At 43.3% G+C, this 17,756-nt stretch overlaps 1 protein-coding gene across 2 annotated transcripts in view; it reads right to left on the bottom strand.

The window, feature by feature from the left end:
• LOC109899640 (EMAP like 4) overlaps positions 1–12,407 on the bottom strand; it is a 77,507-nt gene extending 65,100 nt beyond the window's left edge. For both annotated transcript variants that reach the window (XM_031835836.1, XM_020495056.2), the window contains exon 1: positions 12,015–12,407. In XM_031835836.1, coding sequence (XP_031691696.1) covers positions 12,015–12,039 — 25 coding nt within the window. In that variant the 5' untranslated portion in view covers positions 12,040–12,407. The remainder of the gene's footprint in view (positions 1–12,014) is intronic.
• Between the last annotated feature and the right edge of the window lie 5,349 nt (positions 12,408–17,756).

Below are 17,756 nucleotides of genomic sequence, written 5' to 3'. Positions count from 1 at the left end.
GCTAGGCAGTAGAGGGAAATGCACTACGCAGCACATTCATGATTTGTAGGTGACAAACAGCTAAAAATAAGTGTCTGCAGCACAGAGCAGTCACAGAGACAGGACAGGCAACATAATACTGGGGCACATTGCAACACAGACCTACATACTGAAAATCAAACATATCTAATGAATATACACATGGAGGAATGGAGGAATATTTACACACTCATACCAATTAATGCATTATAGCCCTACTAACAAACATGAATTAATGCAGTATATATATATATATATATGTTTCATGGTAATGAACAAACACATCAACACCCCCCCCCTCACACACACAGTTGGTGTTTAGGCACACAAATACCTTTCCCAAAAACTGTTGCCACAAAGTTGGAAGCACAGAATCCTCTAGAAAGTCTATGTATGCTGTAGCATTAAGCATTCCCTTCACGGGAAGTAAGGGGCCAAGCCCGAACCATGAAAAAAAAAACACCCCCAGACCATTATTCACCCTCCACCAAACTTTACAGTTTGCACTATGTATTGGGGCAGGTAGCGTACTCCTGGCATCCGCCAAACCCAGATTCGTCCGTCGGACTGCCAGAAGGTGAAGCGTGATTCGTGGTCCACAGTCCAATGGCGGCGAACTTTACACCAACCCAGCCAACAATTGGCATGGTGATGTTGAGCTTGTGTGCAGCTGCTCAGGCCATGGAAACCCATTTAGTGAAACTCCCAACTGACAGTTATTTTTTTCAACCTTCATTTAACTAGGCAAGTCAGTTAAGAACAAATTCTTATTTACAATGACAGCCTAGGAACAGTGGGTTAACTGCCTGTTCAGGGGCAGAACGACAGATTTGTACCTTGTCAGCTCGGGGATTTGAACTTGCAACCTTCCGGTTACTAGCCCAACGCTCTAACCACTAGGCTACCCTGCCGCCCCAGGGTAGCCTAGTCTTGTGCTGACGTTGCTTCCAGAGGCAGTTTGGAACTGGGTAGTGAGTATTAAAACTGAGAACAGACGATTTTAACACGCTTCAGCACTCAGCAGTCACATTCTGTGAGCTTGTATGGCCTACCATGTCGTGGTTGAGCCATTGTTGCTCATAGACAGTTCCACTTCACAATAAAATAACTTACAATAAACCGGGGCAGCTTTAGCAGGGCAGAAATGTGGCGAACTGACTCGTTGGAAAGGTGGCTCTTCAGTACGGGCCAATCTACTGGAGATTGCATGGCTGTGAGCTCGATTTTACACACCTGTCAGCAACGGATATGGCTTAAATATCTGAATCCACTAATTTGAAGGGGTGTCCCCATACCTTTGGCCATGTAGTATACCTTACATCACACACCGTTAATCATCCTATAATCAGTCACTCACCAGGCCACCGCGTGGTGCCAGAATGCTCTCTGGTCCATAAAGTGTTGTCAAATCCTGGACAAACGGCATTTAGGAGTGCCCTGCTTTGTTTGGTTACACAGTATTACTGATGGGTGGTTCCATGTCATTTCAGCAAGCCATGAAACCCATCATCTCAGATTGTTCTGAAATGATTGATATAGTTAGAAACAACAGATAAGATTAGCATTATTGCAACATCATGAGAATTTAAGCAAAATAATATCCAATTAAAATAGTACCCAACATCCAATTTGGACCCAACTTAACACATGAGGAATCCAAAGAAATGGTTAAAAGCCACACATGACAAAAATGGCAATTTTTTAAATTAAAGTTCTGGGGGGTAGATCAGTTTTAAAATTGCATGTAGTTTGTGGCTTCTATCAATGTAATTGTCTGCATCATTTCCAATCCACACATATACATACAGTTGAAGTCGGAAGTTTACATACACTTTAGACAAAAAAAAAACAGAGTTTAAATGTTTCACAATTCCTGACATTTAATCCTAGTAAAAATGTCCTGTCTTAGGTCAGTTAGGATCACCACTTTATATTAAGAATGTGAAATGTCAGAAAAATAGTAGAGTGATTTATTTCAGCTTTTATTTATTTCATCACATTCCCAGTGGTTCAGAAGTTTACATACACTCAATTAGTATTTGGTAGCATTGCCATTAAATTGTTTAACTTGGGTCAAATGTTTTGGGTAGACTTCCACAAGCTTCCCACAATACATTGTGATTTGTCTCATTCCTCTTGACAAAGCTGGTATAACTGAGTCAGGTTTGTAGGCCTCCTTGCTCGCACATGCCTTTTCAGTTCTGCCCACAAATGTTCTATGGGATTGAGGTCAGGGCTTTGTGATGGCCACTCCAATACCTTGACTTTGTTGTCCTTAAGCCATTTTGCCACAACCTTGGAAGTATGCCTGGGGTCATTGTCCATTTGGGAGACCCATTTGTGATCAAGCTTTAACTTCTTGACTGACGTTTTGAGATGTTGCTGCAATATATCCATAGAATTTTCCCTCCTCATGATGCCATCTATTTTGTGAAGTGCACCAGTCCCTCCTGCAGCAAAGCACCCCCACAACATAATGCTGCCACCCTCATGCTTCACAGTTGGGATGGTGTTCTTCGGCTTGCAAGCATGCCCCTTTTTCCTCCAAACATAACGATGGTCATTATAGCGAAACAGTTCTAATTTTGTTTCATCAGATCAGAGGACATTTCACCAAAAAAGTATGATCTTTGTCCCCATGTGCAGTTGCAAACCATAGTCAATTTTTTTTAATGCCGGTTTTAGGGCAGTGGCTTCTTCCTTGCGGAGTGGCCTTTCAGATTATGTCAATATAGGACTTGTTTTACTGTGGATATAGATACTTTTGTACCTGTTTTCTCCAGCATCTTCACAAGGTCCTTTGCTGTTGTTCTGGGATTGATTTGCACTTTTCACACCAAAGTACGCTCATCTCTAGGAGACAGAACGCGTCTACTTACTGATCAGTATGACAGCTGCGTGGACCCATGATGTTTATACTTGCGTACTATTGTCTGTACAGATGAACGTGATACCTTCAGGCATTTGGAAATTGCACCCAAGGATGAACCAGACATGTGGAGGTCTACAATTGTTTTTCTGAGGTCTTGACTGATTTCTTTTGATTTTCCCATGATGTCAAGCAAAGAGGCACTGAGTTTGAAGGTAGGCCTTGAAATACATCCATAGGTACACCTCCAATTGACTCAAATTATGTCAATTAGCCTATCAGAAGCTTCTAAAGCCATGACATAATTTTCTGGAATTTTCCAAGCTGTTTAAAGGCACAGTCAACTAAGTGTATGTAAACTTCTGACCCACTGGAATTGTGATACAGTGAATTATAAGTGAAATAATCTGTCTGCAAACAATTGTTGGAAAAATTACTTGTGTCATGCACAAAGTAGATGTCCTAGCTGACTTGCCAAAACTATAGTTTGTTAACAAGACATTTGTGGAGTGGTTGAAAAATGAGTTTAATGACTCCAACCTAAGTGTATGTAAACTTCCGACTTCAACTGTACATACAGTTGAAGAAGTCGACATACATTTAGGTTGGAGTCATTAAAACTTGTTTTTCAACCACTCCACCAATACCAGGTATATCACACTCATTCATTATACACTTCAACAGTTTTTACCACTCCGGTTTCTGGGACATCAATGATTAAACACTAACTATTCAATAGACTAGAAACATGACCGGCTATTTGCTCTGCGACCGGCATAATAATGTAATGAAACAAACAGGGAGCAGGTTTCGAACCCTCAACATTCTAGCCCGAAGTCCAGTACGCTATCGACTGTGCCCAAATGTATTAATTATGGTTGGGGCCGATTGTGGCTAAAAACACTTTATCAATTGGAATCTTTAACTTGGAAAGGGGGAAAAGTAGTATTATTCGTTTTTCACAAGCATTGCAGGATGGGATTTTAGCTGAACAATAGACTATTCAACCTTTAGTAAAGAATTTTTCAGGACTATTTCGAAAAGCAGCAGAGATGCACAATAAATCTCTAAGAAGAGGCTATTCTCCAATGTGTGGATGAAGCTCTTAAATTTGGCAGTGGGGAAAACACGAGATGAACTGCTAAAGACCCGCTAAAGCTAAAGAACACTCTGGAATGTTCACAACCACATGTACTTTGAACTCGCGAAAAGTGGGAGCTGCGGTCAAGAAACACTGGCATGTTTTATCATTGGACACAGTGCAACAATATGATGAAGTGTGAATATTTCTGCCACCCACATAGAGTGAAACAGTTCCATATAAATGACATTATTATGCGCTCCAACACCCATCATCTACATAATTAAATGTCCATGTGGGCTGTGCTATGTAGGTAAAACCTCTCGTTCTCTAAAACAGGGAATCAGTGAACACAAAAGTTCACTTAGCAGAAACGACAGGAATAATCCAGTCGCAGTACATTTTAATGACCTAAAAACATGACATTTCTACCTTTAGATTATGTGGCATAGAGAAAGTTAAGATATCAGACAAGGGAGGTGATATAAATGATACTCTGAGTAAAAAAGGTAATGTTTTGGGATTTTTTCTTACCCTGTACCCAATGATTTATGAAAACTTGTTTGGTAGGTCGATGTCCTCATTGTGGTTTTACAGACGTATTTAATACGTTTTATGTACACACTTTATTTGAATATTTATGAAATGCATATTATTATTATTATTATATTTGGTAGCTCTTATTTGTTTTTCCTTCGCCTCCAACCCCTTTCGATGCATGGACAGATGTGAGTGTGGCTAGGTCTACATAAGGGTGCTAAACACAATCCTGTCTCGGAGCTCTACAAACAATTCCTTCGACCTCATGGCTTGGTTTTTGCTCTGACATGCACTGTCAACTGTGGGTCCTTATATAGACAGGTGTGTGCCTTCCAAAACATGTCCAATCAATAGACTTTACCACAGGTGGACTCCAATCAACTTGTAGAAACATCCCAAGGATGATCAATGGAAAACAGGATGCACCTGAGCTCAGTTGAGTCTCATAGCCAAGGGTCTGAATAGTTACGTAAAATAAAAATATGTATTTTTTATAAATGTGCAAACATTCATAAAAACAAAGTTTTCCCTTTGTCATTATGGGGTAGTGTGTGTAGATTGATGATTATTTGATTTAATCAATTTAAAATAAGGCTGTAACGTAACAAAATGTGTATTTAAAAAGGATCCACCTTCCTTGTGCATCTGTTTGAACAGTTTGCACATTCCATCATGTCAGCAAAAATATATCTAATCGCTTCTTATCTTATCAGGTGAAATGATAAATGGCAAGAAGAAATCAATATTTTAAAATGAATAGATTTGAAAACAAATGTATTCGCGGCTGCTCATTCCAGTGAGAGTAATTGAGCAAATTACACGCATTGGTGCCAATGTTAAGAGTTGCGAAAGTTGATATTTGAAATGATAAGATACTCTTGTACTGTGGTCTATAATTCAACATGTGTTATTGTGGTTGTTGCTAGCGCTATTGATGTAAACATTATTTTCCCCATATATATTTTTGCAGACTCCCTGTAGTACCACCCGACCCATGGTTCAATAACCTCTCTCTAATCCTAGCTCTCTGTGATCTACACAGACACACCCCCCCCCGTCATCAGCATCACATCCCTGCCTAATCCTGATTAGAGATACCCCGCAGAGCCACTATGCGCCCCGCAAAAAACGCAACCTGCCTGCACCCTGCCGCCATCCCGTCCATCCTCTTTCCCGTCAACTCCCCCACCTTCCACTTGGCCTTGCCAGTAACTGAGAGGATCGAAAAATCAAGGCTGTATTAAAAAAGGGGAGACTGGGGAGAGGCATATCCTACCTTTAATTTAATCTTAAGGCTTTTTCTAACTGCTTCAGCAACTGCTAGGACTGGGGAGGAAATATTGTGGCTTTTATAGAGCCAGCTGTCACCTCAGACAGTTCTACCAGGTAGGGGCCACAGTCTTCTACCTATTGGGATATCCATGGCAGGTACAAGCAGGGATCCCATAGCCAGACACATAGTGGGACTCTATGATAATTGGGATGAATAGTGTAGCATGCGTGTGTGTTCGTGCGTGCATGCTCCCCTGAACTGTGGGCAGAAAACAACCAGACACTATTGAAATTTTATTTTTACATTTTTTTTAAATGCTATACTTCCTGGTTCTACATAGCGATCAATTGGAGGATATGCAGTACCACTAATGAGAAATCGCACACACGCACTCTTCATTAGAAAGAAGAAACAGCCAGCAGTCGGTCTCTGGGAAGAGCTCCAAGCCCCCCCCCCCCCCCTCCCCTCCCCCCCGAACACCCTACGTCATGCCTTCATCATCTGTTCATAGTAAGAGTGGAGACATGCTGAAAGACAGGCAGAATCATAGGCTGTGCAGGCCTCCCATTCATCTGTTTACTAACACCCAGCACATGACCATGACGCACGCACGCACAAACACACAACCGCTCTCACAGACAGGATCTTCAAAATATACCCTGCAGATCCATAAAAAAAATTTAATACGCACACAATCAAGTTAGAAAATCCCGCAAAAACATCCCCCTAAACCATGTGGTAGCAGCTCTGTGTTTTTGTAGTGTAGTATTGTCAATGGGTCTGGGGCAACTGGCTGACTGTCTCGCTCTCGCTGTCCATCTGTCTGTCCACACTACTCTCGGTCTCATATAACCACTCCATGCTCAGAATAGGACAGTCCTATTTATTTTTCATTCCAGCGGTAATGTAATACATTGTTATGGAGGTGAAGAAGAAAAAAAAGAAAAAAATGTGGGACGTGACATTCCACATCTGGAACCGCTCTGGAGCACGTGCATCGCTCTCCAGATCTCTGCTCTCCCTCTCAGATCTCTGCTCTCCCGATCTCCCGCTCTCTGCTCTCCAGATCTCTGCTCTCCCTCTCCAGATCTCTGCTCTCCCTCTCCAGATCTCTGCTCTCCCTCTCCAGATCTCTGCTCTCCCTCTCCAGATCTCTGCTCTCCCTCTCCAGATCTCTGCTCTCCCTCTCCAGATCTCTGCTCTCCCTCTCCAGATCTCTGCTCTCCCTCTCCAGATCTCTGCTCTCCCTCTCCAGATCTCTGCTCTCCCTCTCCAGATCTCTGCTCTCCCTCTCCAGATCTCTGCTCTCCCTCTCCAGATCTCTGCTCTCCCTCTCCAGATCTCTGCTCTCCCTCTCCAGATCTCTGCTCTCCCTCTCCAGATCTCTGCTCTCCCTCTCCAGATCTCTGCTCTCCCTCTCCAGATCTCTGCTCTCCCTCTCCAGATCTCTGCTCTCCCTCTCCAGATCTCTGCTCTCCCTCTCCAGATCTCTGCTCTCCCTCTCCAGATCTCTGCTCTCCCTCTCCAGATCTCTGCTCTCCCTCAGGAAGGAATTCTGTAACCTGATCCTCTAGTTGTCTTTAGTGCACTGACCAACCTCACAGGGCCCGGTGGCATACGCATACACACACACACACACACACACACACACACACACACACACACACACAGGGATTCCGTGAGCCCTGACCCACACTCACTCAGAGGGAAAATATCAAACATCACACATGTAAACTATAGGTTCAAAGCACCATACAGACAAGCGTCAACACATATCCCACAAGTTCAGCGCAGTCAAAAACACACAAGCTGCGCTGATTTTGTCCCAAGCCATTTTATCTTACCAGGCAAGTCAGTTAAGAACAAATTCTTATTTTCAATGACGGCCTAGGAACAGTGGGTTAACTGCCTGTTCAGGGGCAGAACGACAGATTTGTACCATGTCAGCTCGGGGGTTTGAACTTGCAACCGTCTGGTTACTAGTCCAACGCTCTAACCACTAGGCTACCCTGCCTCTCTCAACTTTCATTTAATAGCATTACCCCAAACACAACACACTAGTTAACATGTGAATGGGACAGGGGGCAAGGGCGGTGAACACTAGCAGCTGGCTCCTGTGAGTTCTATATTTAAATCTCATTTGACAGTTAGAGTGCTGATTGGGTGCAGAAGGGGATCAGAGGGGCGGCAGGAGCACTCTGAAGCCATCCCAGTGGCCTTTCACAGCCATGCCTACAGGTGCCCTGTTAACTGCCCTGGCCCAGTGGAACTGCCATCCACTCACACCCTGCACATACACATGAATCAACCAACTAACACATCTACTGACTGATGTTCACTACCGAAGTACATGTGTGATGCTGGTCACATATATCAATGACCAAGTCCTCTGACTTCATGAGTATACAGCAAAGGTTATCGACTAAAGTTTGATCCTATTTTGCAGAGGTGTGAATCTCTCATTTATTTGAACAACAATATGACACACTATCGATACCCAGGGCAACGAGACGATACCAGTATCGCGATAGGCTGTAGTATCGTGGCAAGTAAACAGAACATGAAGCGGATTTAAAATTCTTCAGGGAAACAGGCCTAATGTTGGAAACAAACATCATTATGTTGTCATCCTGAGTCACATTTATTTATTTTCAAAGCTATAGGACACCATATTGTACATACACTGCCTAGAAAGTACTCCGAACCCTTGACTTTTTCTACATTGTTAGGTTACAGCCTTAATATAAAATGGATTAAATAAAAACCCTCAATCTACACAAAATAACCCACAATGACAAGGCGAAAACAGGTTCAGAAATGGTTTGGAAATGTATTAAAAATAAAAACAAATAGATATTTACATAAGTATTCAGTCCCTTTACTATGTAACTCGAAATTGAGCTCAGGTGCATCTTGTTTCCGTCGATCAACCTTGAGATGTTTCAACAACTAGATTAGAGACTACCTGTGATAAATTCAATTGATTGGACATGAATTGGAAAGGCGCACACCTGTCTATATAAAAGGTCCCACAGTTGACAGTGCATGTCAGAGCAAAAAACAGGCTATGAGGTCAAAGACATTGTCTGCAGAGCTCCGAGACAGGATTGTGTCGAGGCACAGATCTGGTGAAGGGTACCAAAACACACCTGCAGCATTGAATGTCCCCAAGAACAGTGGTCATCATTCTAAAATGGAAGAAGTTTGGAACCACCAAGACTCTTCCTAGAGCTGGCCGCAGGGCCAAACTGAGCAATCGTGGGAGATGGTCACTCTGAAAGAGCTCCAGAGTTCCTCTGTGGAGATGGGAGAACCTTCCAGTAGGACAACCATCTCCACAGCACTCCACCAATCAGGCCTTTATGGTAGTGGCCAGACAGAAGCCACTCCTCAGTAAAAGGCACATGACAGCCCACTTGGAGTTTATCCAAAAGGCACCTAAAGACTCACACCATGAGAAACAAGATCCTCTGGTCTGATCAAACCAAGATTGAACTATTTTGCCTGAATGCCAAGTGTCACGTCTGGAGGAAACCTGGCACCATTCCTACGGTGAAGCATGGTGGTGGCAGCATTATGCTGTGGGGATGTAGTTCAGTGGCAGGGACTGGGAGACTAGTCAGGATCAAGGCAAAAATGACGAGATCCTCTGATGAAAACCGGCTCCAGAGTGCAAAGGACCTCAGACAGGGGGCGAAGGTTCCCTTTCAAACAGGATAACGACCCGAAGCACACAGCCAGGACAACGCAGGAGTGGCTTCGGGACAAGGATCTGAATGTCCTTGAGTGGCCCAGCCAGAGCCCGGACTCGAACCCGATCGAGCATCTCTGGAAAGACCTGAAAGTAGATGTGCAGCAACGCTCCCCATCCAACTTGACAGAGCTTGAGAGGATCTGCAGAGAAGAATGGGAGAAACTCCACAAATAAAGGTGTGCCAAGCTTGTAGCGTCATACCCAAGAAGACTCAAGGTTGTAATCGCTGCTTCAAAAAAGTACTGAGTAAAGGGTCTGAATACTTACGCAAATGTATATTTAAAAAACATTTTTTTAGAAACTTGCAAAAATGTCTATAAACCAGCTTTTTGCTTTGTAATTATGGGGTATTGTGTGTAGTTTGATGAGGGGAAAAAAACATTTAATCCATTTTAGAATAAAGCTGTAATATAACAAAATGTGGAAAAAGTCAAGGGGTCTGAATACTTTCCAAATGCACTGTACAGCAGGTTTTTAAAAGTACCAAAGACTTTGTTCTGCTTTGCGGTTTCATTTTTGCTATGGAAAGAATATCCCAATGTTGGTATCGTCACAGCCCTAGCAACCACACAGCTGCACCAATATCTATCACTGCAATGCCCCAGCCCTAAAGTTCAGTAGATACCGAACCTGATGCTCTGTCATTAAAAAAAATGTCACTGTACATGTGTGTAATAAAGACCCTTCCTAGGCAGGCAAAAAAATAACAATCCCATAAAGTAGCATTGCATAGAATGTCTGGAAGGGTAAAGCAGATACAAGTTCCTTTACACTGTGTCTGTATATGGCATATGGGGTTCTGTTGCTCATGCCCAGAGGGCAGTGTGTTTAGGAAAATATGAATAAAGATTGATAAGCGATTGCATAATGTGTATATGTAAAGCAATGTGGCCTTACTCAGAGTGAGATAAGGAGAAAGAGACAGCCTTCTCTACTAGGTCCTGCTCTGCCCAAGACCCTGGTGGGCAGTGGACACAAACACCCCCCCCCCCCCAAATGTGTGTGTGAGAGAGAGAAAATCAGCACAGTAAGTGTTGAGGACAGGCGGGCAAAGCCTGCGGGCACTGCAGAGCAGTTATGACTGGGCATGTATTCCTCAGCGTGCCTCATACGCTGTGCGGGCACTCGCTCACATACCCTCCACCACCACCACCTCTGTCGTGGTGCTCCAGGCTAACGTCCTCTAACTTCACTGTACTGCATTGAGTGCATTCAAACATGAAGGATAAGGAGGGAGAGAACTGGGATTCGCTCACACCACACACACACACACACACACACACACACCACATTCAAATGGGAAGGACAAAGACAGAATGACACTACCACCTCTCAATCTATACTTTACTGCGCGCACACACACACACACACACACACACACACACACACACACACACACACACACACACGATGACTCCCACTGCAATAATTGCCTGTGACATCTCCAAGCAACTCAATAAAAAAAAGACATGCATGTGTAGCCCATCAACAGCAAGACTTTAACTGATATTGAGAGCAATTGATGCCATGCATGTTCCATCATCACTGTAATCAAAAATTAACACTGTCGTCAGAAGTCACCTGCAGTAAACTCTGGGAGGTGTTTTGTTGATTATCTTTCCTATGGGGTGTGGATTTTACAAAATGTACAGTATTCTGTAGGGTATTGCATTATTGTTTACATATACAGCACTGCGTCTGAGATTCGTAAAAACGTGATAATAAGGAAGTTGAGCACACACAGTATTTGTGCATATTCTAATCATTTACAGTCCTTGGAGATAGTCACCTACCTGGTATCTAATGAGGAAGTCGAATTCCTTTTGTTAGAACGTCAGTCAGTTAAATTGTATTGTGTAACGGTTACATTAGTACCTTTGGAAGGCCCCCTTCTTGGAGTGCCACTCATCTGACACGTCCCCTCTTCACACACACACACACACACACACACGCACACTCTGCGCGCGTCACAATACGCGGCGCTGGCAATGCTCTCGCACACGACCCTACGCGCACCCGCATTGGCAGACTGACTGGATAAATAAATAATATCTTGCCGAATCTATTCTTCAAACCCACACGTCTTTCAAAAGACTCTCTGCCATAGCAATAGCAGGCAATGGACGTAGAAAAAAACAGATACGCACAACCCAGTGCGTATGAGAGAATAGCATAAGATCAGATGCTTTGTTACAATAGCCTATTGCATGCAGTGTGGTACGTAAAGTGAAGCCTACTTGTGATATCCAGCACAGAAAAACAGAGCTCATAAAATGTGGTGCACTTTGACACATTGGAGCCAACTTGGTGTCAAGGTGATATGTTACAATGTTGACTCGATTGGTTTAATAAATAAGCTAGAGCACTGACACGTGTAGGCCTATACATGGCTGCTATATGAATTGCGATGCTTTTCGCATCGACCACGTCCACCAGTTAGACAGACATATTAATAGGCTAGTATTAGTCTGTAACTTACCCAAACTGCCGGCGAAACCGTCCATTTCTGGGAGAAATAGCCGAGCAGACACCAAAAATATTCCTGTTATGACGGGTCCTATTCAGGGAACAGTGGGAGAATGTCGGACTCTAGACGGGCTATCCAGACAGGCAGGCAAGGCGGAAATTTCTCAAGCCAACTGTTCTCGCAGTGGTCGCGACCTTATCGTAGTAAACTGGGGATCTGTCGAGTCGCAATGAATTCTCAGTCCGGAGCAACACCGTGGTTCTCAGGGCCAGTTGATCACACGCTCTTGCTTGACTCTACGATAGCACACCTCCGCCGGGGGAGGTAGGACAGGCAGAGCTCGGCTTTCGCATTTCCGACTCCGCCCGCTTTGGCACGACTTGCTTCCCTGGAGTGGCTAGTCTGAGCGCGTCTCAATTTGACACAGTTGAGGATCCCTATGTGCTGGCCAATATATACACTACCGTTCAACAGTTTGGGGTCACTTAGAAATGTCCTTGTTTTTTTTGTTGTCATTAAAATAACATCAAATTGATCAGAAGCACAGTGTATACATTGTTAATGTTGTAAATGACTATTGTAGTTGGAAAGTGTTTTTTATGGAATATCTACATAGGCGTACAGAAGCCCATTATCAGCAACCATCACTCATGTGTTCCAATCGCACATTGTGTTAACTAATCCAAGTTTAGCATTTTAAAAGGCTAACTGATCATTATGTTATGTTTGCACAGCTATAAACTGTTGTTCTGGTTAAATAAGAAATAAAACTGGCCTTCTTTAGACTAGTTGAGTATATGGGGCATCAGAATTTGTGACTTCGATTACTGGCTCAAAATGGCCAGAAACAGAGGACATTCTTCTGAAACTCATCAGTCTATTCTTGTTCTGAGAAATGAAGGCTATTCCATGCGGGAAACTGCCAAGAAACTGAAGATCTCTTACAACTCTGTGTACTGAAATTGCAGTCCACCTGAAGTAAATACAATTGATTGATCATGATTGTCCATATAGGGTCCCACAGTTGACAGTGCATGTCAGAGCAAAAACCAAGGCATGAGGTCGAAGGAATTGTCTGTAAAGCTCCAAGACAGGATTGTGTCGAGGCACAGATCTGGGGAAGGGTACCAAAACACTTCTGCAGCATTGAAAGTCCCCAAGAACACTGTGGCCTCCATCATTCTTAAATGGAAGAAGTTTGGAACCCCCAAGGCTCTTCCTAGAGCTGACCGTCCAGCCAAACTGAGCGAATGGGGGTGAAGGGTCTTGGTCAGGGAGGTGACCAAGAACCCGATGGTCACTCTGCTCCAGAGGTACTTTATGGCTAATTCATCCCTACCTCCAGTAGGGAAATACTTCCAAAGGCCTGGGACAAGTTGCCACTCTCCATGTCTGCTAGGGTGGCTTGGTTAGATATGAGGGTCTGTCTTCTGATTGAAGTGCCGCAGTTAGAGTGCCATTCTCTTTCAATGTGTCTGCTAGCTCTTTCCGTGATGTAAACTCATGTATCTAGAGGGAAAGTGCAGCATCTAGGTGTCTAAACAAATCCCGTGCCATTGTTGTGCGAGTTAATGGTGACGGGTCGATTATCAGGCTCCTGTTCATCAAATACCAAGATCTGTCGACCATTAGTGATTCCTCTGTTTGTGACATGGATAAAGTGCCTACATGCTGCAGAATACCAAGCAGCAGTATGCTCTGTATAGAAGAGGTATTCTGGTCTCCAATTAGGGTATGATCAGCAAACAATGTCTCTGGATTTTCCCTCAGCAGCCTTTGTTTGTGATGCTGTTTAGAATGTTCAGAGTTATTTCCCTGCTGGTAGGTCAAAGGTATGGGCCAGGATCCTGCTGGTAGGTCAATGGTATGGGCCAGGATCCTGCTGGTAGGTCAATGGTATGGGCCAGGATCCTGCTGGTAGGTCAATGGTATGGGCCAGGATCCTGCTGGTAGGTCAATGGTTTGGGCCAGGATCCTGCTGGTAGGTCAATGGTATGGGCCAGGATCCTGCTGGTAGGTCAATGGTATGGGCCAGGATCCTGCTGCCGTAGCCATTGTTTCATTTGAGCATTGATGCATGCAACTTTTGAAACAATGCACTTCTTATAACGAGAATGTAAAGCTATTCAATGTGTAATTTAGTGTAACACTGTACACATCAATTACAATGTCTAGACAATCCTACCTCGCCTGTATGTGATTTGTTTGTTTCCTTTTCAATGCCTTGCATTGTCTTTCCTTTAGAAATCCTCCATAATTCCTCCAAAGGAATTCCCTTTTCTGTGGGTTTTATCCCACATTTTTTCTTATTTCTTCTCATTGTCCTTATGTTCTAGTCCCTCAATCCTGCACTTGTTGCTTTTTTAAAACTTATTGCCAGATGATCAAGATGACTTGATAATCTTGAAAGCTAAATATTAGACTATCTAGCTTTCAGAGCCAGGTTGTGATCATCTATCAAAACCAACCAAATCTTCTGAAAGGAGAAACAGACAAACATGGCTACATGAAAGGAGGTGTAAGTCCCCACCTGTGTGGATGCCCACCTGCTTTGAAGAAGGGTCAATTATTGGGAAATGTCCATTGGCAGTGCATTTATTGTGCCCGTTGGCATATTTATTATGTTGACGGAGACAGCACTTATTTTAGCCTACAACAAAAGTTCCAGTTCCAGGCGAGGAATATTTGCAGTTGCAGGACAAACAAAACAAATCAACACCTACCCTAAGTGTTAATTACTCTTACAGGGCACCAGGCTAACATTTCACCCGGTGTCACTGGTGTCACTAGCTTTTGAGGTTGGTTGGTGGCACCAGCGCATGATTTGCTCGGTGAGTTGTCATCTTGCAAAGTGAGTAATAGTGCTTTATTAACCCAATGAGTCCCGTCGTAATGCAGGCGTGATTTAGGACTTCCAACCCGTTTTACACATTGTGTGTTTGAGCTAAAGACTACTGGGTTGCACCATTAGATTAGTCCATTCCTCTGCATCTGTAGATACCATTAGTCTGTGTTATTAATGGGGGCTGAGCTACACAAGAGTCGTTAGAAAGTAAGAGGTCCTTCTCCATAGAAGATCATAGGAAATCCCAGGACAGTGTCTATAATACTGTAATAAGCTCACACAGTTGCTGTCACAAACTCCAAACTCCACACAGTTGTCACTGACTAGTTGGATATTTATTTCCTACTTGAGCAAACCATTTCTGAACTTACAGCATTCATACAAATTCATTTTTATCAGGTTTTTGCTTCGGCTGGCCTAATTTTTTTTATTGACATTTATTAACAAAACTCATGAGCGCAAGTCTTTATGCCAAATGATTTTGTGTTTTACGTGTAGCCCTGATTTTCCTGAAAATAAAATGTTAAAACCCTTCATTGTGATGCTAATTATAAGGGCTGGACATGCAGATAAATTAAAGTCAGATAAATGAAAAGTATCTTTTTTTGCAGATCTCAGGACTGATAGGGTTAAAAAGTATAACAAATAGACTACGGAATTATTCAAGATAAGTTGTTTCATCTAACACGACCATCCAAGCAGGAATGCGCGATTCAATATATTTGGATGGGCATCCTAATTCAGTGATTGTCATGAATTTTGGGTTGACAATTAGACTATAGTTGGGATTTAGGATTAGGATTCCAGAATTATTATCATATTCTTTTCAATAGAGATGAATTGCATACATCTTTATGTGCACGAACTAATATCATAGGCTTATTCATTAGGGGGAAAGTAAGTGGAAACTCAAAACACAAATAACTAGATCGCTATCTCTAAATACAATACCCACTGTTAGTAGCCATGTGTAGGCAACTTCCCATGTGACCTAGGCCTTTGCCCTCAAAATGGCTGGTGCGCAATTTGCGCTCGCGCCACTCAGTATCTCAAAGCCATATCAAATATATTGGTTGTAAAATAGTTGCTATTAAACTGAATATTTAGAGTTGAGAAATACAAACAGTACCTACAGAAAGCTGAGACCCTTCTCTCTTTTGACAGGGATAAGAGTGACAAAGCTTCCAAAGCTGTGTCTTTCCCACAATTGCATTTAGAAATGTTATAAGATCAGAATGCATTCATCTCTTGAGCGCATGGTGGGAGAGGAGAGTGGCTGTGGCTTTGTTCATCACAGCAGCAGGCGCCAGCGAAATCATAGGGGCAGATAAGGTCTGGACATGAGGATAATGCACTTCACTGTTTGACCAAATAATGGTTTTAGCCGGCCCAATGTTGGTGACAATGTAGATTGCGATCTTTCTGCGTTTATAGGCAACCCTTTCCATTTTTTACTATCCATGATCTTGGGTGACATAACTGACGACAGAGTCTGACCAGGTCTCTTTGCTGGTGCAACATTTGCCTTTGAATGTGAGTTTGCCTGACTTCAGCTCAGCCTATCAGAAAACCGGACCGGGCCCATCTTGCTAGGGAGCCGGCTGTTGCCCACATGATTAGCTAATGGCTCATTAAAGATTATTATAAAATAAATTGCTCAAACAAATTTCAAGAAAATATCTTAACAGGCCCATGGGCCGCCGGCCGTATCACCTTTTTCATTGTTTTATTTTTATATATGAATACGTATTTTTGTGTGTGTCAATTTTGACCAGCCCACCTAACAAAACAATTGTCCAGCCCATCTGGCATTTGCCAGAATTGCCAATCCGCCCCTGTCTATAGGGTGCCGTGACACAATGCATGACAGTCTGACAAAAAATAAACTGTGTGGACTGACTGGACTTTTCACAATTGACAATTTGAATCCAAGATCTATGGTTTATTGGTGGTTGTCCTTTCCCAGTAGAACTCGGGTATGACATCACCACCTCTCAGTCTGTGCCAGACACCGACCCGTCTTACCAGAAGACACTCGTTCCATCCCACTGACCAGCTGGAAACCTCAGGAGGTAAGCCCTCATTGACAGAGCCAATCAACCAAATGCCAGAGTATCAAGACCAGTGAGCTTTCTGTAATGGCTGCTCCCCCCTACTGTAGGGATGGTAGGAACTGTGTGTGTGTGCATGTGTGTGTGTGTTTGTGCATGTGTGTGTGTGTGCATGTGCGTGTGAGTGTGAGTGTGAGTGTGAGTGTGTGTGTGTGTGTGTGTGTGTGTGTGTGTGTGTGTGTGTGTGTGTGTGTGTGTGTGTGTGTGTGTGTGTGTGTGTGTGTGTGTGTGTGTGTGTGTGTGTGTGTGTGTGCGTGCGTGTGTGTGTGTGTGTGAGAGAGAGATAAAGAGAGAGAAAGAGAGAGAGATAGAGGTGTCATTGTGAGAAACTGAGTGGGCTAACCCTGGCAGGACAGATGGAAGACTGTTTCCAGGAACAGAACCTTCCTCTCTCCACATGCTCTGTTATGCAGATAGAGGTCATGATGAGTGTGTGTGTGGTTGTTTGTGTGTGGGTGTGGTTGTGTGTGTGTGTGTGTGTGGGGGGGCTTGTATTACTATCCTAGTGTGTCCTAGAAATCCCCCAAAGTCCCCACAAGGATAGTAAAACAAGAACATTTCTCCCTCAAGTCCCCACAAGGACAAAAACATTTTTTTAGGCTTAGTTAGGGTAGGGTTAGGTGTTAAGGTTAAGTTTAGGGTTAGTGTAAGGGTTATGGAAAATAGGATTTTGAATGGAGATAAATTGTAGGTCCCATCAAGGATAGTAAAACAGTAAGGAATCCGGTTGTCACCTTGTATCGCAGTGGAGTAAATTACCCTCAGAAAACACCCTCCCTCTCCCACCCTCTACCCCCT

The sequence above is a fragment of the Oncorhynchus kisutch genome, linkage group LG11, assembly GCF_002021735.2.
Source record: "Oncorhynchus kisutch isolate 150728-3 linkage group LG11, Okis_V2, whole genome shotgun sequence".
NCBI classification, from domain to species: domain Eukaryota; kingdom Metazoa; phylum Chordata; class Actinopteri; order Salmoniformes; family Salmonidae; genus Oncorhynchus; species Oncorhynchus kisutch.
This window is presented reverse-complemented; position numbering and strand designations above follow the sequence as displayed.